Source organism: Schistocerca serialis, chromosome 7 (assembly GCF_023864345.2).
Source record: "Schistocerca serialis cubense isolate TAMUIC-IGC-003099 chromosome 7, iqSchSeri2.2, whole genome shotgun sequence".
NCBI classification, from domain to species: Eukaryota; Metazoa; Arthropoda; class Insecta; order Orthoptera; family Acrididae; genus Schistocerca; species Schistocerca serialis.
In genome coordinates, this window is record NC_064644.1 from 134,531,095 (window position 1) to 134,554,847 (window position 23,753).

General features: G+C 41.9%; 1 protein-coding gene across 1 annotated transcript in view; it reads left to right on the forward strand.

Annotated features, from left to right (window-relative positions):
- LOC126412927 (malate synthase-like) overlaps nt 1–23,753 on the forward strand; it is a 209,713-nt gene that overhangs the window by 158,657 nt on the left and 27,303 nt on the right. The window contains exons 4-7 of the mRNA XM_050082816.1: nt 5,922–6,108; nt 6,205–6,345; nt 6,443–6,602; nt 19,110–19,221. Coding sequence (XP_049938773.1) covers nt 5,922–6,108; nt 6,205–6,345; nt 6,443–6,602; nt 19,110–19,221 — 600 coding nt within the window. The remainder of the gene's footprint in view (nt 1–5,921; nt 6,109–6,204; nt 6,346–6,442; nt 6,603–19,109; nt 19,222–23,753) is intronic.

Consider the following 23,753-nt stretch of genomic DNA (forward strand, 5'->3'; position numbering starts at 1 on the left):
CCTCACGCCAATGTTTCGACTTTTCTCGAAGTCTAAAAGATGTCGATCAGCTGCACGTGCCCATCCGACGGGGATGCTGTGTTGCGATATCCACCTCGAAAGCTGATGTTGCTTTAGACACGCCCCAACAGCTATGATAATCTTTACATGAAGAAATACCTTTCTCCGTGTCGAGAATACCGAAAATCAGTTCGCAAGAATGAAATTTTAATTAACATATCCCACGTGCATATATACTGGAGCATCAGTTCGGCAGTGTTAGCTGAAGGTTATTGTGCTGTAATACACTCTGAGGAAAAAAAAAAAAAAAATTCCGACTCACCACAAAGAAATTACCTGAATGGAACGGAAATCGATAGATGTGATGAACATGTACAGATAAACAAATGATTGCAACTTCAGAAAAATTGGGTCATTCATTCACGAAAAAGAGCTTCACAAATTGAGCAAGTCAATAACGCGTTGGTCCACCTCTGGCAAGTATGCAAGCAGATATTCGGCTTGGAATTAATTGAAAATTGTTGTATATCCTGCTGAGGGATATGGTGCGAAATTCTGTGCAGGTAGAGCATTAGTCAAAATCTCGAGATGGTTGAAGGGCCCTGCCCATAATGCTCCAAATGTCCTCAATGGGGCAGACATCCGGCGACCTTGTTGGCGAAGTTAGGTGTCGGCAACCACAAAGACAAGCAGTTGAAACTCTCGTCATGGGCAGGCGTGTATTATCTTGCTGAAATGTAAGCCCGCTGTGCTGTAAGGGTGCCGCGGATGACAACCAAACGAGTCCTGCTATGAAAAGAAGTGGCACCCCAGACCACCACTCCTGGTTTCCTGGCAGTTTGGTATCCCACCGCTGTCCGGGGCGTCTCCAGACACTTCTTCGGCCTAAAATCTCCTTGTCTAGAATTGTTTTCAGTGATGGGTCCCCCTGGCCAGTGAATTTCTGTGGTGTCACCGCCAGACACCACACTTGCTAGGTGGTAGCTTTAAATCGGCCGCGGTCCATTAGTACATGTCGGACCCGCGTGTCGCCACTGTCAGTGATCGCAGACCGAGCGCCACCACACGGCAGGTCTCGAGAGACTTACTAGACTCGCCCCAGTTGTACGGACGACTTAGCTAGCGATGCCACACTGACGAAGCCTCGTTTATTTGCAGAGAAGATAGTTAGAATAGCCTTCAGCTAAGTCAATGGCTACGACCTAGCAAGGCGCCGTAGCAATTGATAGTTATCGTATGAAGCATGTCTTATCAAGAACGATGTATACAAATGATGGATTAAAGTTAAGTATTCCAGCAGCTACGTACTTTTCTTTATAGCATTCATTACGTATCCTGTTTCAGACCTCACGCCAGCCTGCGTGAGTTTAAGGCGTGCATTCGGCCTCCTCTCTCAAGTAGTGTGCGTAGTGTTGGCTAACTGCCAACACTACAATTTCAACTGCTTCCTTCTTGCTTGACAAACGCTACCTTAGCTCGCCAGGTCGACGGACCTTTACCCGAGAACATTTGGAGCATTATTTCCAGGGTCCTCTAATCAGTTTCGGGGATTTTGACGATCAAATGCACCAGTTGGACAGAATTTTACACGATATCCTCTGGAGAACATCCAACAGCTCCGTCAATCAATTTCAATCCGAATAAAAGCCTTCCCAAGGGCCAGAAACGGACCAACGCGCTATTGAGTTGCTCAGTTTGAGAAGCTATTTCTCTTGACTAAAACATCCAATTTTTCTGAAATGGTAATTTGTTTGTCTGTACATGTCCAGCAGAGCCTATTTCTGTTTCATCCGTATTTTTCTTCGTGGGACTTCGTTTTTTTAAGCCTTACATGTATATTTTTTTTCAGGAATGTACGAGGGAAATCTCAAAAGCAAGGTCTCCCATTTTTTATAAGTACATAGACATGTTTATTTCTACAGTGGTTTACATCAGTTTACAGCTTGAACATTTAGCTATTTTTCGACATAACCACCGTTTCTGTCGATGCATTTTTGTAGACACTGTGGCAGTTTTTGTATGCCCATGTCATACCAGCTCGCCGCCATGCTGTTCAGAAAGTTATGAACCTCTTCTTTCACTTCGTCGTCGGAGCTGAATTTCTGGGACCACAATTAACGCTGAGAGGTACTGTGAGACTCTGAAAAAACTCAAACGGGCAATTCAGAACCAGAGAAGAGGAATGTTGAGCAAGGGCGTACACATTCTCCATGACGACGCTCGCCCACACATCGCTCGGCAAACCGTTGCTCTCTTGCAACACTTTCAGTGGAACATAATCACCCGCCCTATAGTCCTGACTTGGCGCCCAGTGACTATGACCTGTAACCTAGGTTAAAAGAACATTTGGCCGGAAAGCGATTCAGCTCCGACGACGAGGTGGAAGAACAGGTTTATAACTTTCTGAACAGCATGGCGGCGAGCTGGTATGACATGGGCATACAAAAGCTGCCACAGCGTCTACAAAAATACATCGACAGAAATGGTGATTATGTCGAAAAATAGCTAAATGTTCAAGCTGTAAACTGATGTAAACCATTGTAGAAATAAACCGGTCAACGTACATATAAAGGAGACCTTACTTTTGGGATTACCCTTGTATTTCAGAACGTGCCTAGCAAAGCCACATATATCATCCTTGTCTACCAACAGATCAGAACTGATTTTTTTTTATAATCGCAACTTATAGCAGTAATAAAGCCTTTTCCATATCACATAATACAGATAAAAAATTATATCCGACTAGTATCTACAAGAAGTTGGACACGACATAGCGAAAATATTTCAAAGTCCTTAATTTAGCATCTTCTAACGTCTGTATAATATTGATATTAAATTATTATAGTGCAGTGTCTGAGACACTACGTTGACGATCAACAGCCGCATTCAACGGAGAATGAACTCGAAAACTGTGATTAGTGTTCCGTATCAACTGTGGAATGTTTCAGAACAAACGAATTTTTGTGCCATACCGGTACTCAAAACCGGATTTCCCGCTTATCGCGAGCGGCCGCTTTAACGACTTCGGCTATCCACGTATATTTCCATTTGTCCTGGTGTCTACTGTCCCTTATGCTTGCATTATTGATTCTCGCATAGGATGAGACATTATTTTCGCTTCTCGGCTAGCTGTCGCGTAAAATAATGCCTTACAGTGTCTGATACACTGCATTGACGATCGACAGGGAGTAGAGACCAGTACAAATAGAGATGAGGGCCGCTTCTGGAAACGTGCTCGGATAGCCGAAATGGTTGAACTGACCGCTCGCGACAAGCGAGAAATAGTGTTCGATTCTCAGCCCGACACGAATTTTCATTTGTCCTGAAGTTTTCTACAGCATTATGCGGAACTATAATCGCAGTTTGGGAGTTCATTCTTAGATTAGATTAGATTAGATTAATTGTCCATTCCATAGACCCATAAAAGAGGGAATCCTCCTGGGTGTCGAACATGTCAGATAAACACATTACAAAAATGTAACTAGAAAAACTTGAGTTTCATTAATTTTTATGATCCGCAGTCAATAAACAGTAAAATTATGTACATGAATTAAATTTAAACTTCTAATATTTACAGGTTTAATGCTTACATCTGCTTTCATTAAATCCATCACTCAGACATTTGCTAGTTTCTTGGCTATTACAACCAAGTATTGTCAAAAATTAAAGTAAATTATTCATTTCAGTGATCCTCAGTTAAGAACAGTCAGATTATGTACAAGATTTAAAATTAAACTTCCACTATTTACATACTTAAGACTTACATCTGCTTTCCACAGATCCATCATTCACACAGTAGGTAGTTTCTTGGCTGTTACAACCAAGTAATGTCAAAAATTAAACTATAATAAATTTTCATTCAAATGGTCTACTGCACTTGTTGAGAAACTCATGGATGGAATAGGAGTTGGCCACCAAAAATTCTTTTAAATTACGTTTAAATTGTGTCTTGTCTGAAACTAAACTCTTAATGGTTGCTGGTAACTTATTGAAAATATGCGTCGCTGAATACTGGACTCCTTTCTGGTCAAGAGTAAGTGATTTTAAATCTTTATGTATATTGTTCTTATTCCTAGTATTGATACTGTGTACTAACCAATTAGTTGGAAAAAGAGATGTATTATTTACAACAAACTTCATTAAGGAATATATATACTGAGAAGCTGTGGTTAATATGCCCAATTCTTTGAATAGGTTTCGACATGATGTTCTTGGATTTACGCTACTCATTACTCTTATTATACGCTTCTGTACTCTAAAAATTTTTTGTCTGTTTGTGGATATACCCCAAAATACAGGGTGATTCAAAAAGAATACCACAACTTTAGGAATTTAAAACTCTGCAACGACAAAAGGCAGAACTAAGCACTATCTGTCGGCGAATTAAGGGAGCTATAAAGTTTCATTTAGTTGTACATTTGTTCGCTTGAGGCGCTGTTGACTAGGCGTCAGCGTCAGTTGATGCTAAGATGGCGACCGCTCAACAGAAAGCTTTTTGTGTTATTGAGTACGGCAGAAGTGAATCGACAACAGTTATTCAGCTTGCATTTCGAACGAAGTATGGTGTTAAACCTCCTGATAGGTGGTGTATTAAACGTTGGTATAAACAGTTTACAGAGAATGGGTGTTTGTGCAAAGGGAAAAGTTCTGGACGGCCGAGAACGAGTGATGAAAATGTAGCACGCATCCAGCAAGCACTTGTTCGCAGCCCAGGAAAATCGACTCGCAGAGCTAGCAGAGAGCTGCAAATTCCACAATCAACTGTATGGAGAGTCCTACGAAAAAGGTTGGTTATGAAACCTACCTGAACGTCAACTACCCGAGGCGATGGATCGGCCGCCAGGCAGCCCGTGACAGAGCACTTCATCACTGGCCTCCAAGAAGCCCTGATCTTACCCCCTGCGATTTTTTCTTATGTGGGTATGTTAAGGATATGGTGTTTCGGCCACCTCTCCCAGCCACCATTGATGATTTGAAACGAGAAATAACAGCAGCTATCCAAACTGTTATGCCTGATATGCTACAGAGAGTGTGGAACAAGTTGGAGTATCGGGTTGATATTGCTCGAGTGTCTGGAGGGGGCCATATTGAACATCTCTGAACTTGTTTTTGAGTGAAAAAAAACCTTTTTAAATACTCTTTGTAATGATGTATAACAGAAGGTTATATTATGTTTCTTTCATTAAATACAAATTTTTAAAGTTGTGGTATTCTTTTTGAATCGCCCTGTATGATACCATATGACATAATGGAGTGAAAATAAGCAAAATATGCCAGTTTTTTATATTTATATCTCCTATGTCTGACATCATTCGCATTGCAAACACAGACTTGTTTAGGCGCTTTAGCAGTTCGTTAGTATGATGCTCCCAACTGAATTTATTACCAAGTTGTAATCCCAAGAATTTTACACTCTCAACTTCTCCTATTTCCATGTCATCGTATTTTATGCACACACCAGAAGGAAATCTCTTGGAAGTTCTGAACTGCATATAGTGGGTCTTTTCAAAGTTTAATGACAGTGAATTGACGTCAAAGGTTTGTGTCACCCTATAAAAATGCAATATATCTGGTTGAAATATATACTTCATGTTACTTACTCCATTGTGTGTTGTCTGTGATCACAAATCATCTGCGAATAGTAGCACTTGAAATTGCTTAAGACGTACAAAGTAGAGTTAGGTGGGTGATCCGCAAAATAATGTGAAAGACCTGAAGATGGTAATTATGGAGTGAAACCGTTCATATTGTAAACCACTTGTGAAACTGAAGCTGCAAGTAAGCTCTGAATAATACTCTAAAGTTTTCAGAAACTCTATGGAAATATGTGAAGCCTAATAAAGATATTATTGTTCTGAACTGCGTCTATGTGTGTAAGATCGCTTGGAAACAATAATGTAGTTTACTTATTTTAAAAACAGGTAGATGGCAAAGAGGTGCCGGGGGCTGTTTTCGATTTCGCTCTCTTGATGTTTCACTGCGGTCACATCCTCGCTGCTAATCAGAGTGGACCATTCTTCTATCTGTCAAAAGTTGAAGGCGCTTTCGAAGCGCGGCTCTGGAACGAAATATTTGTATGGGCCCAGGATGCTCTGCGAATACCACGAGGTAAGTTACAAAAATTTAAAAGCATGATTTTTAAGTTTTAACCCATATTGCTTATATTGCTAGAAATTATTGTGTGATGTCTGCGCCATTTTGCAGGTACCATTAAAGCATGTGTCTTAATAGAAAATATTCTGTCGTCTTTTGAGATGGAAGTAATACTTTATGAGTTGAGAGAGCATTCTCTAGGGCTGAATTGCGGAATATGGGACTACGCTGCTTCAATTATAGCGAAATTCGGTGAGTACTCATTTCATAGTGGGCTTTCTCGTATTCAAACGGAATCGTAAAATGATTGGTTTGATGTAACGGCGCTTAATACACCGAAATGCTTTAGGTGATCGCAAGGAGTTCGTCCTGCCTGACCGTAACAAGTATGTGAACATGGAGAAACACTTCCTGGTGTCCTACATGCGACTCGTGGTGCAGACCTGCCACAGAAGAGGCGCACACGCCACGGGAGGCATGGCGGCGTTCGTAGTTGAAGGCGACGGCAGGTACGCCAAAGCGTAGGTGTACAAAGTGTCCTTCCAGCTTGCCTGTCCCTATCTCCGCTGCAACCGTTAAAGCAGCTCAGCCTGCCGCTTGCATTATCAATCGAGCGTGACCAGGTGCGTACACGTTTGCTCAGCTAGTTTTACTGCAGCTCGGCAGCAAAATGAACACACCAAATTTAGAGGACATTGAGGAGAAATTAAGAATTTCGGTATATACGAGGTGCGACAATAAAGTAATGAGACTGGTGTGAAAAAAATGTTGCTTACTGTTTTAGTCAAGTTTAGCGTTGTCTCCTTCAAAGTAGTTCCCTTCTGATTGCACACACTTTTTCCAGAGCTTCTGCCATTGATGGTAACATTTCTGAAATTCATCTTCTGTCATATCCTCCAAGACCCTCGTCCAAGCTTTTTGGACATCTTGTGTTGTTTGAAAATGGTGTCCCTTGACCGCCGTTTTGACTCTTGGAAATAGAAAAAAGTCGCACGGAGCGATATCTGGTGAATAAGGTGGCTGTGGTAGTACTGAAATTTGTATTGAGGGCGGCCGTTGTGGCCGAACGGTTCTAGGCGCTTCAGTCTGGAACCGCGCGACCGCTACGGTCGCAGGTTCGAATCCAGCCTCGGGCATGGATGTGTGTGATGTCCTTAGGTTAGTTAGGTTTAAGTAGTTCTAAGTTCTAGGGGACTGATGACCTCAGATGTTAAGTCCCATAGTGCTCAGAGCCATTTGAACCATTTTTTGTTTTGAGGTTAAAAATTGCTGTACTGACAGATCAGTATGGGATGGCGCATTATCGTGATGCAGAATCCAATTGTCAGCAATGTTGGCACGGACACGAAGAACTATTTTTACGAAGTCTTTCTAAAATTTATTTGTAGTAATATTGGTTAACTGTTTGTCCAGGAGGCGCCCACTCTTTATGAACAATTCCCATGGAATCAAAGAAGCACACAAGCCTGCATTTCTCTTTTGACTTTGACAAGCGAGCTTTTTTTGGTCTAGGTGATCCCTTTGAGCACCATTGCGAGCTTTGTCGTTTTGTCAGTGGATCGTACTGAAAAAACCAACTTTCATCACCAGTGATAACACGGTTCAACAATTCTGGATTGATTTCCGTTTGCACTAATAGATCGGTTGCCACATTTTTCCGTGTTTCTCGCTGCTGTGGTATGAGATTTTTGGGGACCATTTTTGCACTAATATTTATATACCAAGATTTTCAGTTATTATTAGACGAACTGTTTCTCGATTTATGTTCAGTTCTTCTGCAATTATTTTCACGGATAATCTTCGATCAGATCGTACGAGTTCATGCACCCTGGCCAAATTGACATCCGTCCGTGAGGTTGATGGTCGTCCACTGCGGTCTTCATCTTCAACATTCGTTCTGCCTTCACGAAACATTTTATGCCAACGAAAAACTTGACTCTTGACATAACCTCCGCTCCAAAAGCCTTCTGAAGGTTACCATAGGTTGTCGTCGCTTTTTCAAACAATTTAACGCAAAAAGAAATGGCATACCGTTGCGCAGTATATGCGGTTCCATTTCCGTGACGAGAGACACAAACACGTATTAACTTATTACAGCACAACTCACGATTGAGCAGTTGCATCGATGTGCTGCTTGGACTAGAAGCAGCTTATAGACCTAGGTCAAAGACATTGTGCCTACACAATCCTGCAGGGTTGCCACATCTTGCAAAGAAAATAAGTCTCATTACTTTATTGTAGCACCTCGTATACCAGTCACTAAACATAGCCCAAGTCCAGCAGGGGAAAAGTTATCTCGTATTCATGAGGCAGCTTCAAATAATTTGATGGGTGTCTCACAATGGAAAATGCATAAAATGCTACTAAATACTCATTCGGGAACATCTGGTATAAAAATTTCGAAAGAGAAACTCAGTAGCTGACAAGTGTGTGGAAATGTCTGGTGAGGACTTGAGGCCATTTAACAGTATACAGGCTTTCTAAATTTGGGGCAAACATGATTGAAAGAGGAGAAAAATATGGATCAGTGGACATTAGAAACTACATTCTGGTGGTACGCAATGTAGTGCAAAGAAAGCTTAGTATGAAAGAAAAGCTTCTTCTTTTTAGATCGACATAATAAGAATAACGAACTTCGTGTTTGCTAAAATGCTTTTGGAGAATTTAGAATGAACTATTTTGGCCACTTAAATTCAATTCAACGAGTTCGCAATTCACACCCTGGAAAAAGCAATGAAATTGTTATAACTGGGGTCATATTTGGCTGGACTTTAGTCGGCTTTGCGGTATAATAGACATCCTCAGGTTCTTAGGTGCAAAGGATCCCGACTTTCAGAAATGATTCTGCTTGATACAGAAAACGTGTATTAGTGGTGACCTGACGATGGTTCGAACTGAGAATAGCCAGTATTAGCCGAAAGAGGATGAGGTTGCAGAAAAAACCGGTCATAACGGTATAAGTAAATAAGTCTGAAATACGCCGAAAAGGACAAATAAAATCCACCATTTTCTGGCATACAGTGCCCCAAAATGAATATATATTGCATTGAGACTCTTCTTGAGGTACTCAGGTAAAAGAAATTTCGTCGACTTCCAAACCCTACTCATAACACTACAATGAAAGCGTACAAAATAAACACAGGATAGCAGGATAGCAGCGCGGGAAGACGGGCATGCAATCAAGACTCCTTTAGCCTGTTAGTGTTGGGCACAACTCGGCTTGAATGGGAGTAATACAGTCTGCCCATTGTGCTGACAACGTGAGGCGGTTTGCCTGTCTCGCTAACAGGCAAGCATTGGCAGGTTAAAAGTGGAACATGTATTGTACACCTCTACCCCAAAGCGATCACACGAAGCTACTCACTGCTTATGGCTCAGTACAGTAACAGGATGTGAAAAGGCTGAGGCTCCCCCATGAACGAATCGTAAAGCTGAACAATATACAGTGTTATGTTGAAAATAAAACAGTCACGGCTGCAAAGTTATTTTTATTTAAAAACGACGCTTTTCGCTGTGGTTAGGCATCATCAGATTATCTATAAGGAAAAACCAGGCTAATTAAATAACTATCCTAAAAGGAAACCAATGAAGACTTACAAATACTTCTCAATTTTATAGCATCTCCTTCAGGCGCAGCACTTAGCGGGCATGCTAAGACTTTATGTAGGGAAATGTGTGCACCATATCCCGAACTCGACAGACTTCATTGGCCGCCTGAAGGAGATGACAGTACAAGAATCCGACATCACGGTCAGCTTCGATGTCGTCTCGTTATTCACACGTGACCCCCTGGAAGATTCTCTCCACTTAATCAGTGAGAAATTCGGGCCTGAACTGACACAACTGTTCAGGCACGTGTTAACATCTACGTACTTTGTCTGCAATGGTCAATACTGCGAGCAGACCGACGGAGTAGCCATGGGGAGCCCGCTCTCCCCAGTGGTGGCCAATCTGTTCATGGAGAGATTCGAAGAGGAAGCACTGGAAGCCGCCGAACTGAAACCGGTATGCTTCTTTCGCTACGTGGACGACACGTTCGTCATATGGCCACATGGACAGGAACAGCTACAGATTTTTCTACAACATCTCAATTCGGTCCACAGTAACATTCGGTTCACGATGGGGACTGAGAAAGATGGAAAACTACCCTTTCTTGATGTCCTAGTGGAACGTAGGTCTGATGGCTCACTGGGTTACAGTATGTACCGCAAGCCTACACACACTGACCTGTACCTACATGCCTCCAGCTGCCACCATCCGGCGCAGCTTAATGGAATGCTCAACACCTTGGTACATAGAGCACACTCGATCTCTGATGAACAGAACTTGCCAACGGAACTCAAACACCTGGAGACCGTATTCCGCAAGAATGGGTATGGCAACCGCCAAATCCAAAGGGCCTTCCGACAACAGAAGTGCAGCAAGAACCGAGATGAAGAACAACCCGAAGAAGAGAAGCAAGCTCTGGCCTTTCTGCCGTTTGCTGGCAACGTGTCGTCAAAAATAGGGAGACTGTTAAGGCGACACAAGATTGACAAAGTCTTCCGACCACCAGCAAAGATTCGTGACCTACTAGGAACGGCAAAAGGTGACGTAGGCCTTAAGAAAGCTCTCTCTCACTCTCACTCTGTGTTGCCTCTGATGCAAACACACCTGTTGTGTTCCCAATTTCTCGAGTAAGGTCATTCGTGAAACAGCGGTGAAAATATTCGAGTTCCATTGTTGTCTGAACCCACTGAAGTAGTGCAAATCGCTGTCGTAGGTCATAATACCGGAACTTGGTAAGATCACCAACATGATAAACCTTCCATGTCCCACAGACTGGACAGAGACATAGTCATTTTCAGTACTAACTTCAGACTCAGTGGGACTTACACCACTGAAGAGTGAGGTATCATTATTCTCGCTCTCCTCTCCTTCAGCCTCAGTATCCTCCAGAAGGATGCTCCCTCTGCCTAACATATTCAAACAGGTAAAAATCACACGTAAAGGATACGATTGTTTGCATACATCTAAGCACTTAGCATAAACTTAGATAGAGCAGGCTGAAACGTTTCCCCCAATCTCTACATGTGAACCAGATGAGGCGTATCTCAAAGGGGCGGCAAGAATGTAATAGTTTACAGAAGAGGCAATTTAGAATAGCAGAACAGCCGCGACGTGGAGGGAACCCCGGGCGAGTCACAGCAAAGTTCCCTGCTTTGAAATTATAAGTTACCTCACTGAACTCCACCCTCTTTATTTTTATCTGCAGATCTGCGTGGTATTAGGCCACTGACAAGGGAACCTCCCCATCGCAACCCCACAAAGGCGACACAGTGGATAGGCCTTGAAAAACGGAACACAGATCAATCGAGAAAACAGGAAGAAGTTGTGTGGAACTATGAAAAAAATAAGCAAAGTGTACAAACTGAGTAGTCCATGCGCAAGATAGGCAACATCTAGTAGAACGTGCGCCTAGGAGCGCCGTGGTCCCGTGGTTAGCGTGAACGGCTGCGGAGCGAGAGGTCCTTGGTTCAAGTCTTCCCTCGAGTGAAAAGTTTAATTTTTTATTTTCAGACAATTATTATCTGTCCGTCCGTTATGTTTTCATCACTTTTTGGGAGCGATTATCACATCCACAAGGAAACCTAAATCGGGCAAGGTAGAAGAATCTTTTTATCCATTCGCCAAGTGTACAAGTTAGGTGGGTCAACAACATATTCCTGTCATGTGACTCACATGCCGTCACCAGTGTCGTATATAATATATCAGACGTGTTTTCCTGTGGAGGAATCGGTTGACCTATGACCTTGTGATCAAATGTTTTCAGTTCCCATTGGAGAGGCACGTCCTTTCGTCTACTAATCGCACGGTTTTGCGGTGCGGTCGCAAAACGCAGACACTAAGCTTACTGCAGTGAATAGAGACGTCAATGAACGAACGGACAGATCATAACTTTGCGAAGATAAAAAAAAGTGAAGTTTTCACTCGAGGGAGGACTTGAACCAAGGACCTCTCGTTCAGCAGCCGCTCACGCTAACCACGGGACCACGGCGCTCCTTAGCTCAGACGCTCCTTGATGATGCCTATCTTGCGCATGGACTGCTCAGTTTGTATATTTTGCTTATTTTTTTCATAGTTCCACACAACTTCTTCCTGTTTTCTCGATTGATCTGTGTTCCGTTTTTCAAGGCCTATCCACTATGCCAACTTATAACTAAATCTGAGGGGGGTGCGATGGGGAGGTTCCCTTGTGAGTAGGACGGCAGATGTCACTGTTCGGAAACGGAAACCGATCAGACCTGCATCGTTTTAATCGCAAAATGTTGCATGCAGCCGAGAAGTGATCGTAATAAATATATTAGGTGGATTACGTTACCTAATTGAAAAATAATTAACGAAAGATCACTAATTATGTACGATTGTTCGCATCCGAGCAACCCACCGCCAATCTCTCCCGTTTTTATCTGTAACTTGAGGAGACAACAGCATAAACGATAAAAAGACAAGGTAATGACTTGAATTAATAATGAAGCCGGCGCAACAGATAGATTTAAATAACTTTTATTGAACAAATATAGTTACAACTAAGACACACCCGCTAAGCTCGAGCTCCAAATGACAAAGTTGATAGTGCAAGAAGAAGATAAAAGAACAGCCCTCTTTCATTTATTTTCATTGGCTTTGCATTCACCACTCTTACAACTTCTAAAAGTATCGGAATGTGAAATCCAATCTGTAAACTTATATCAAAACCATAGTTTCCTTTACAGTTAAAGTATAGTTTTCCTTTTCACACGTCGTTACATTATCAATTATGAGAATAAAAATAAAGGCAAAAAAGTAATGAAACTTTTTAAGCCAACTTGTGCTTTCTGACGGTCCGATTTGGTAGTACAAGTTAAAACATGGATTATCACACCTAGCGAAAAAGCTGTAATAGAGATAGAGTTTCGGACTGGAGAAAAAGAAGAAAATCTATGTGTCAGACGAGGTCCGACATTCCAGCCGAAAGGGTTTAATTTCATCTGTAACGATGGAAAACCGTTTTCCAGAAGTAAATTAAAAATCGTTCCACCTCGTTGCTATTTGCGATATGGATGAAAAGATCGAAGTCCTTCAACAGCCCTCCACGTCCTCATTGATAACGAATGAAACATGCAAGAAAAGCACGCAGAGTAAACACAGGCGTGTCGTCAGTCAGGTAACTGACCTGTGATTTAATGATTAGCTTTGCTGGCTACTGAGGTGATGGTCTGAAGTTCTATTCCTGGTGACTGCGTCGTATTTTTCTGGGTAGGAAGATCTCGAAAGGCCTACATTGTCAACTATCAGTAACTGTTTACGAGGCTACATTTCCAATAGCACAACAGTTTCTAGCGTAATTAAAAACATAATTTAGTATTTTGATTCATTTAGGATCTAGAATAATTATAACTAACTATTATTATTATTATTATTATTATTATTATCGGTTTATGATAAGCCCCCACTTTGATTCTTGTCTTTAAACAGGCATCTTTTACAAACACTTGTGCATATAGCATGTATTGTTTCCCATTCGGATAGTTTGTGTGAGTACCTCGTGCACCTGAAAACAGAATTAATGGATATTCCATCCGGCAGATTAGCAGGCACTATCGCTCCAAGCCAAAAGTCCGGCACAGGATACATAAAATAATAACCCGGCAAAACTCATACAGCCGGCCACGGTGGTCTCGCGGTTCTAGGCGCGCAGTCCGGAACCGCGCGACTGCTACGGTCGCAGGTTCGAATCCTGCCTCGGGCATGAATGTGTGTGATGTCCTTAGGTTAGTTAGGTTTAAGTAGTTCTAAGTTCTAGGAGACTGATGACCACAGTAGTTAAGACCCATAGTGCTCAGAGCCATTTTTTAAAAACTCATACATTTCCTTCCACGTGTTGTCAATGTTTGGTCTAAGACATCCAGAATACTCATGAAAATTCGATTTGAGGTGAGCTTAGGTTCGTAGCCTAGGACTGACAAAACTCTTTAGTGGAGTGGTACGCAGGGCAGAAGAGTATTCCAGTGAACAGCGACACTGCATTCCTTTTTTGTAACCCATCAAGTCTACTGTCGCTAGTCCCTGTACTTCCTTCATTTCCACCACCAGCTCACAGCCTAGGGAACATAATATGTCCAAAGACCCACAGAACGGTAACCCCTCGGGCAGTTGACTTTCGCAGTTTCACAATCTCACGATGACGCTGCCCGTGTCACCGACTAATGAGGACCCTACTCTTGTTACGACCGTAAGGCATGCATTAAATGCATAAAGCGTGCTAAAGATTAGTGAAGTTAATGCAGGTGCCCAGCTGAAATATCATCCATAGAAGTAAATGATGGTCCGAAACATCATCGGATAATAACAAAGTAACCTACCAAACTGCCAAATTTTCTAAATAATGTATGCATGCTTCCTTAAAAAAATGGGAGTTCCTATTTAAAAAAAGAATATTTGCACTTCCTTTCGAATAAATTTGCCCGTAAGATACAGATAACTAACATAAGGAACCTGGATCATAATACCGAGGCATTGGGAAACAATTATGGCTCTCCTTCCAACACAAAAATACGTGCTTGACATTGTAAGGTTGTCTTCCTATATACATCTACGTATATAATCGGAAATTGTTACAACCTAATCCTTTCCCTACTATTTCAACAACGTTGCGACGTAATGTTTTCTTCTTTAAAATGAAATTAATTTTACTTAAAGTTATTGCAGTTAGAAGCTCGATGAAATATAAATGTCTGTATGGGTGGTGTAAAACAATAACCCAGGCTACTTATCTTGAGATCTGCTCGTTGTCCTGAAATTCTTGAGAGAACTGAATTCACATTTTAGGTTCAAACAGCGTGTAATGTGAAATAACAGCCGCATGGGGTAGGCGCGCGGTAGAGGCGTCCTGCCACTGTCATTGCGGCTCACCCCGTCGGAGGTTCGAGTCCTCCCTCGGGCATGGGTGTGTGCGTCGTCCTTACCGTAGGTTAGTTTACGTTAGATTAAGTAGTGTGTAGGGTTATGAACCGATGACCTCAGCAGTTTGGTCCCATAAGACCTTACCAAAGATTTCCAATTTGTGAAATAAGAGAAAGATACGCCCGTATACTTCCTATGGTAGATTTATTGCACACAGTGACTTAGGTGGTGTGTCACAAGACCACTGACCAATAACGTGCCCCACCGAGGCGAATACCGTTCTTTTATAACATCCCAAACAATGTTTCCGTTTTATTACAGATTTTCGAAACTTCTGATGAAAATAATTACATCCAATTGAACTGACACGCGCATTTTACAGTTACAAATACTCTCTTTAGTTTTAGACATACAATTCAGCAAAATTACAATGTTATTATAAGAATCTGTTTGAAATATGTAATACAAACAATCAACTTACTAGTTTCCTTAATTACATGAAGATGAAAGTTACTCGTTGTTCCTCGCAAGTATACGGCTGATATATGATAGCATCCTTTCATTAATATGCACAGTAGTTCTTTCACATAGAGGTTCCACTTATCAGTTTGTTTACGTCTTCCAGACTGCTTTATTATGTGAATGAGTTCATTACATTAAGAAATAAAGACTTACATTATGTACCTTTTTTCACACATTTACTCTAGCAAATCACATGGTATTTCAGGCATTTGGACCAACGGATGCAAATTAAGTAACACGGCATTATACGGTGTCATTCTTCAATAATTAGAATAGAATACGTTCATTTCAGACTTTCCTGCGAATTGACCGAGTTCTATAGTTTTGGTGCATTGCTGTTCAAGGTCATACACATTTCATATCGTTCACAAGGCAGGGATGCTGGTGCGAACATTGTATTTACACTGAAGTGACAAAAGTCATGGGATAGCGGTATGCACATATACAGATGGCGGTAGTATCGCATACACATGGTACAAAAGGACAGTGCATTGGGGCAGCTGTCACTTGTACTCAGGTGATTCGTGTGAAATGGTTTCCGACTCGGTTATGGCCGCTCGACGGGAGTTACCAGACTTTGAACGCGGAATGGTAGTTGGAAATAGACGCATGGGTCATTTCACTTCGGGAATATTTAGGCTATTCTATATTCCGAGATCCACATATCAAGAGTGTGCAAAGAATACCAAATTTCAGGTGTTACATCTCATCACGGACAACGCAGTGGCCGACAGTCTGCACTTAACGACCGAGAGCAGCGGCGTTTACACAGAGTTGTCAGTGCTAGCAGACAAGAAACACTGCCTGAAATAAGCGGGAAATCAATGTGGGACGTGCGACGAACGTGTACATTAGGAAAGTGCTTCGGAACTTGGCGTTAAAGGGCTATGGCAGCAGACGACCAACGCGAGTGTCTTTGCTAACAGCACATCACCTGCAGCGCCTCTCCTGGGCCCGTGACCATATCGGTTGGACCGTGGCCTGGTCAGAAGAGTACCGATTCCCGTTGGTAAGAGCTGATAGTAGGGTTTGAATCTAGTGCAGACCTCACGAAGCAATGGACCCAAGATGTCAACAAGGCACTGGGCAATCTGATGGCGGCTCCATAACAGTGTGGGCTGTCTTCAAGAAGAGTGGACTGGGTCCTCTGGTCCAACGGAAGCAATCATTGACTGGAAGTGATTATATTTGGATACTTGGAGACCATTTTCAGCCCTTCAAGAACTTCATGTTCCCAAACCATGATGGAATTTTTATTGGTGATAACGCGCCATGTCACCGAGGCACTCTTGTTCGTGATTGGTCTGAATCCCGTCGAACACTTTTGGGACATAGCCGAGAGGTCAGTTCCTGCACCGGTGACAGTTTCTCGATTATGGATGGCTATGAGGCAGCATGACTCCGTATTTTTGTAGGGGGCTTTCAACGACTTGCTGAGTCCATGCCACATTGAATTGCTGCACTACGGCGGGCAAAAGAAGGTCGACAAGTTATTAGGAGGTATCCCAAGACTTTTGTCAGCTCAGTGTACATTACAATTATTCCATTATTTGAAATCTGGGTGATTACTTATCCTAGATGAATTAAGAATTGTGATACCGAGCAGTGAAGTAAATCTCCGAAACTGGTCTGTTACGTAAAAAAATCCACTGTGGTGTGTTGGTTGAGTGTACTTCCCATTATACCACTTACAAGGGCATCTCCCCATTAGATTCGACTTTGTAGCGCGGGAAGAATGAGCGCGTAAATGACTCTGTGTGCACAGCAATTGGTCTAATCTTGTCCTTGTGTTCCCTATGGGAGCAGTATTACGTAGGGGGCTGTAGGACACTCTTGGAATGCTCACTTAATACTGGTTCCCGCAACACTTACATAGACTTTCGCAGGATAGTTGGCGTCTTCCTTCAGGAGTAACAGTTCAGGTTCTTCAGCATCTCAGGGACACCCTCTCTTGTAATAAACAAACCTGCCACCATTTGTGCTTCTCTTCTCTGTATGCGTTCAGTATCTCCTGTTACTCCTGTTCTATATGAGTCTCACACACTTAAGCAATATTCTAAAATAGGGTGCAGGAGTGTTTTGTGAGTAGCCTTCTTTGTAGACTTAGTATACTTTGGCAGTATGCCACCAATGAACTGAAGTTTGCCACCAGATTTATTCACAACTGAACTTAAGTGGCTCTGAGCACTATGGGACTTAACGTCTTAGGTCATCAGTCCCCTAGAACTTAGAACTACTTAAACCTAACTAACCTAAGGACATCACACACATCCATGCCCGAGGCAGGATTCGAACTTGCGACTGCAGCAGTCCCGCGGTTCCGGACTGCAGCGCCTAGAACCGCACGGCCACCGCGACCGGCTTGAACTTAAGTGATCATTCCATTTCATACCCTACAAATAGCTGTGTACAGGTAAATATATGAACTGACTGATTCCGGATGTGATTCATCGATGTTTTTATCATAGCGCAATAGGTTTTTGCGTTTTGTGAAGAGTAAAAATTTAAATTTACGATTATCTGAAGCAAGCTGCCAATCTTTAAGCCACGCTGGAATCTTATCTATACCTTCGTCCAAATAATGATTGTATTTTCAAATGACAGCGGATTTTTCCGTTAATGAAACATAATAAAGAAACCTGCAATAATACTGCTAAAAAGCTATTGTACTTGCACTAAGTAATTGTGGGGAATGTATTTTCAGTATTATTCAATTACTGTGACGTTCATAAAATGTTTGTACTCACAGGCCTATTCGATTTCAGTTACTTTTGAAATCATTTTCAAATTGAGAACCTGCAAAATTTTCAGAAGTTTTTGCTTTACATTGCCACGGCTTCTTCTGAATTTGTCTATTACAACATCATCACAGGTCTCCTCTTGCCTCACTTGATCCTTGATTTGTCGTAATTCCTACGCTTGTGAACATTATTTAGTCTGCCTAATATCAGAGTCAGAGAGATGATGACCGTTTTTATTGCTTCATATTAACTACACTGTTTAGTACAGCCAATAAAAATTTATTTCGAACGCTTGTTCCTTAGTTATTGATGAGTCATCGTGTTAAATTTTTACAGTCAGAGCTCGTCTTATTTTGTGGTCTTCACTGTCACTGATGAACATCCAGCCCAGCATGAAGCCCTGGGTAGTCTCTCCATAGGGAGCTTACCACTCCCTAGCAAAACTTCTTACTTCTCTCAGCCCGCCGATGAAAATAAGAAAACTTAGATTTTCCATTCCATCGTCAAATGCAGTATCCCTAAAGTACACATTGTTTATTAAATTTGATTGGGCCCGTAATGAGCGAGTTTTCGTATATGCCCTTGCAACATCAGACAGACGTCCAATAGATTTAGTATCAATAAAAGTTAACCACACTACTCGCAGTTTATGCTTGTGTCATTGAACATCATATTTTTACAACTCTACTGTAACTCTGTTATTTGAAAACAATCACCCGGAAAATTCTTGTGACCAATACTGTGTAATTCTCCAGCCATAAAGTGCCACAAATTCTATTACGCCATTGGTAAGGCCGTGTCTGCTGACTTACTTTTTGTATTTTACAGCAAAGAGAAGCTCATAGTGGACAAAGTTTGTCAAGCGAAACTGCAGGAGATTCAACATGGTGTAGACGGCTTCATGGTGTATGATTTGCGGTTGGTTCCCCACGTAAATCAGGTAAGTTAAATACTACTACACGAAGTGATGTCATATTTAAGGTCCCTCTTTTTGAAAATACCTGATAATTTCAAAGGAACGTAAGTAATGCAAGCTTTCTTTCGAAGTGCTAGAGATCTCTTGAAGCCGATGATGTTATATCTGTGCCTCGTAGAACTGATTCGGTTATTTCTGAAAGACCTCATATCCACACTGGATGGTTTTGAGAAAAAACGTAAAAAAGTACTCTTAAATGAAACTGCTGGTCCCAGTTACATTCAGTAGGAAGGAAGCTATGAGCTTCAGAGTTCTGTGAAATAAAGGCATTTTAGCTATTACTTCAGTAATATTCTTGTATGTACCCAATATTTAAGGATTTATCTTTTTAAAAACAGATATATGCGTCTAGATTGCGCTGAGTACACAACTAGCATATACTACTACAGCTGTGATGTTCGATGCGTCTGGTAATGCTTTAGTCCATGACACTATTCCTGACGACCGCTGTGGCGGAGTGGTTCTAGGCGCTTCAGTCCGGAACCGCACTGCTGCTACGGTCGCAGGTTCGAATCCTGCCTCGGGCATGGATGTGTGTGCTGTCCTTAGGTTAGTTAGGTTTAAGTAGTTCTAAGTCTAGGGGACTGATGACCTCAGATGTTAAGTCCCATAGTGCTTAGAGCCATTTGAACCATTTAGAACACTACTCCTTCAGGAACTGGTAGTATATCGTTACAATACTTTATATACTGGCACAGGATGTATTTCATAACGTACTTTCAGTATGCTATTTTATCACGTTTGGTCGCAACACTTTCGCTGTACTCTAGACACCAAGAACAGTCACACGTTTTGTTAGGGGCAAGCATAGGTCGAATGTGTGCTTCACAAATCCACCGATGCAGTCAAAGGTGGTCCCCCACATCTGGAGTGTTTGAGATATATCTGAATTATGATGAATCAACTGTAGTGAATGGTACCTTTGATCGATGTTCCAGTTCCCTTCTCAGAGATTCTGCTGGCTGTATGGTATCTTTGATTGACGTTGCAGTTCCCTTCACCAAGTTCTGCTGAGAGTCAACCGTTCTTGTAGAAATTGAGCCATCAACTGTTTAAATCTACAGTTTCCTTCATGTCGACCACGTGAACTGTAAATTTATTGTACTAGCATAGTTTACAATGATTGATCGCAACTAAATTGCCACTTCTCCACGAGAAAGGGGTTTTTAGAAAAGAATGGGATTATTGTTGGCTTCCTGTGTCAACACCAAATGCCAAATATTCGCCTCCTTAGTAATATGATGACACCACTCCTGGAGAGTTAAAAATTACAATAAAAAGCTTTTACCAAAGAATGTTACGAAGGGCCTTCCAAAAATGACAGTCATTTATCTGGTTTATTAACTTGTCGAGACGACAGAAATGTGCCACAATATGTATAACACTGGATGTAGGTGGACAGATCATGAGAAAGTATTGAGTCTGTCTTTCCTAATCTCGATCTAAGCGAAGTAGTTGTCTGTAGCTGTAGTCAAAATATTCTCATCATGTTTACGTAACCAAACGTAAGTACAATTCTAGTTTGGTCTTGATGAGGTGACGCACCAGAAATACATGTTTGAGACACTGTGCAATACTTCCTGCAACTTAATAGTAGACCCTGAGAAATGATCGTCTTAAATATCTCTGAAAACTCCCAGGAATAGTACATATCTACGATTTTTCGTTGATGGAGTTGTGACCCTGTGGCTCCTATAATGACAACATCTACGTTCTCATGCAGCGATTCCTTTTCATGCCAAGAAATAAATTAAATTCTCGCTGTCCTTCTACTTGAGGAAAAAAACCAATGAATGTTTCGTGTACCATCCACATTTAAGTTACGGAAATAATTGTTTCACTCACAATGTGGTATGTTACTCATCTCTAATGAGCGATAAAAATTTACCGTTTGAGGGTGTTGCTGCAGCATATATGAAACTCAGTGCGACTCCGATGTCGATATATAAGCACCGACGTGTATGCAAGGGATTAGTATGCCATTTGTGTCTTTCGATCTGTGTGCGGTGAATGCGGCAACGTGGACTATGACGACGCTATTGCCAAACGCATCCAATCAGGACAAACGTGATGTTATTCTTTTTTTGGCTGCCGAAGGGCAGACATCGGTAGATATCCAGCAGAGAATGAAGAAAATGTATGGAGCAGCATGTCTGTCGAAAACAGCCGTTGTGGACAAGGGATGCTTCATGATTACGCACGTTCCCATATCGCACCGAAGTTACGCCAACTTAAGTGAGAGACACTCGGGAGGGTGTAGGCAAGAAAAAGTTTAGAAAAGGTTTAAAATTATACGTAAAGTTTGTTGCAAGTCTCTAAGTGCTCTCATTCTCAAATACTGGATGACCAAAGTAAGGGAATTCACGGCTCGTGGGCTATACTGCTTTTTCATCCCTACCCCAACACCTTTAATAGGTAAATGCTTCTTACCTCCACAGCGGTTCTTCCCGGACAGCAAGTGATATATGTACCAAATTGTTGAAAGCTTTCCAGTGGTTTAAGGAGTAGATGTGGAAAACACACACACACACACACACACACACACACACACACACATATATATATATATATATATATATATATATGTGTGTGTGTGTGTTTTCCACATCTACTCATATATATATATATATATATATATATAGTTCTAGGGGACTGATGACCTCAGATGTTAAGTCCCATAGTGCTCAGAGCCATTTGAACCATTTGAACTATCCGTTTTTATAATATGTAGGGATTTTCGTTCTCTAAAAGAACCGTATAGTTCAAATGGTTCAAATGGCTCTGAGCACTATGGGACTTAACATCTGAGGTCATCAGTCCCCTAGAACTTAGAACTACTTAAACCTAACTAACCTAAGGACATCACACAAATCCATGCCCGAGGCAGGATTCGAAACTGCGACCGTAGCGATCGCGCGGTTCCAGACTGTAGCGCCTAGAAACGCTCGGCCACCCCAGCCGGCAAAAGAACCGAATGCTTGAGCATACAACGTTTTAAATAATTCTACAAAAGAGTGACTTCAGCGATATAGGGCTATGCGTTTCTGTCCGACGACCTTTCTTGAAGATAGAAATGGCCTGCGCTTCATTTTCATTGATAGACGCCCATCGGCGTTCCAGTGATTTGCGACAAACTGCTATTAGAAGGAAGGCAAGTTCTTTGGCATTATGTCTGTAGAACCTCACAGGTAACTCATCTGGCCCGGATCCTTTTCCACTGTTGAGCAGTTTGTTGTCTGTTAGTGGTTTTACTGCTGCCAACACTAACATCTTGCTCGTTATTTTCTGATGTGCAACCGCAGCACACACAGCAATTCGACATTTGAACTGCGGCCACCACGTCACAGTGCATTATGCAAAATTAGATCGCCTCTGGGTATTATTATGCTGACGAAGTGCTTAATTTGTTACACTGCAACTCTCAATGAATCCTTACAATGTACCCAGCTTAATCCTCGATAACTTACTCTATCCTACCTTCACGTTGCTCATAGCTGATCTGTTTCAGCAGCACATATAAAGTGAGAGAATATTAATAACTATGCAGTTTCAAGAGAAAGAAATGCCTTTCTCTTCGCATCATTCGAGTACCACATAAACTCATTTCTTAGGATATGGGACACAATAACTCATTTTTCTAAATGTCCGGCGTCTCAAGCAACCGGAAAAGAAATGACGATCCCTCATACGCGGATTTAGGATGGGCAGTCCGAGAACCGATAGCTACTTTTAGAGATATTCGAGCTTACACGTAGGCTTGTCAACAATCATTCACGACAGTAAAAGGAAAGGTGGAATGTGGTGGTAGTACCTTCCGCCATACACCAAAGGCGGTTTGCAGAATACAGATAAGATATAGATATAGAGAAGACACGTGGACGTAGCCGTAATACCTGAGGAGGTCCAGATGGTCTGTCCGAAACTTAGTAAGTGCACAGTTGGGACCACGGCGCCTCCACAGTCGTGTCTTCAGCGGCAGTGCTGAGCGAGATGGCGCAATAGTTAGCATAGTGGACTCGCATTCGGAAGGACTCAAGTTCAAATCCGCTCCCGGCCACCCAGATTTAGGTTATCCGTGATTCTCCTAAATCACTCCAGGCAACTGCTAGAATGGTACCTTTAAAAGGGCACGGTCGATTTCATTTTCCAACCTTAAAACATTCCGAGTTTATATTCCGTCTCTAATGATCTCGATGCCAATGGGACGTTAAACCCTCGTTTTCCTTCTTTACACTAAATTACAGGCCTATATCGTTAACGCCGGTGTGCAGCGGTATTTTGGAACATATATTGTGTTCAAACATTATGAATTACATTGAAGAAAACGATCTATTGACACACAGTCAACATGGGTTTAGAAAACATCGTTACTGTGAAACACAACTGGCTCTTTATTCACACGAAGTATTGAATGTTATTGACAAGGGATTTCAGGTCGATTCCGCATTTCTCGATTTCCGGAAGGATTTTGACACTGTATCACACAAGCGGCTCGT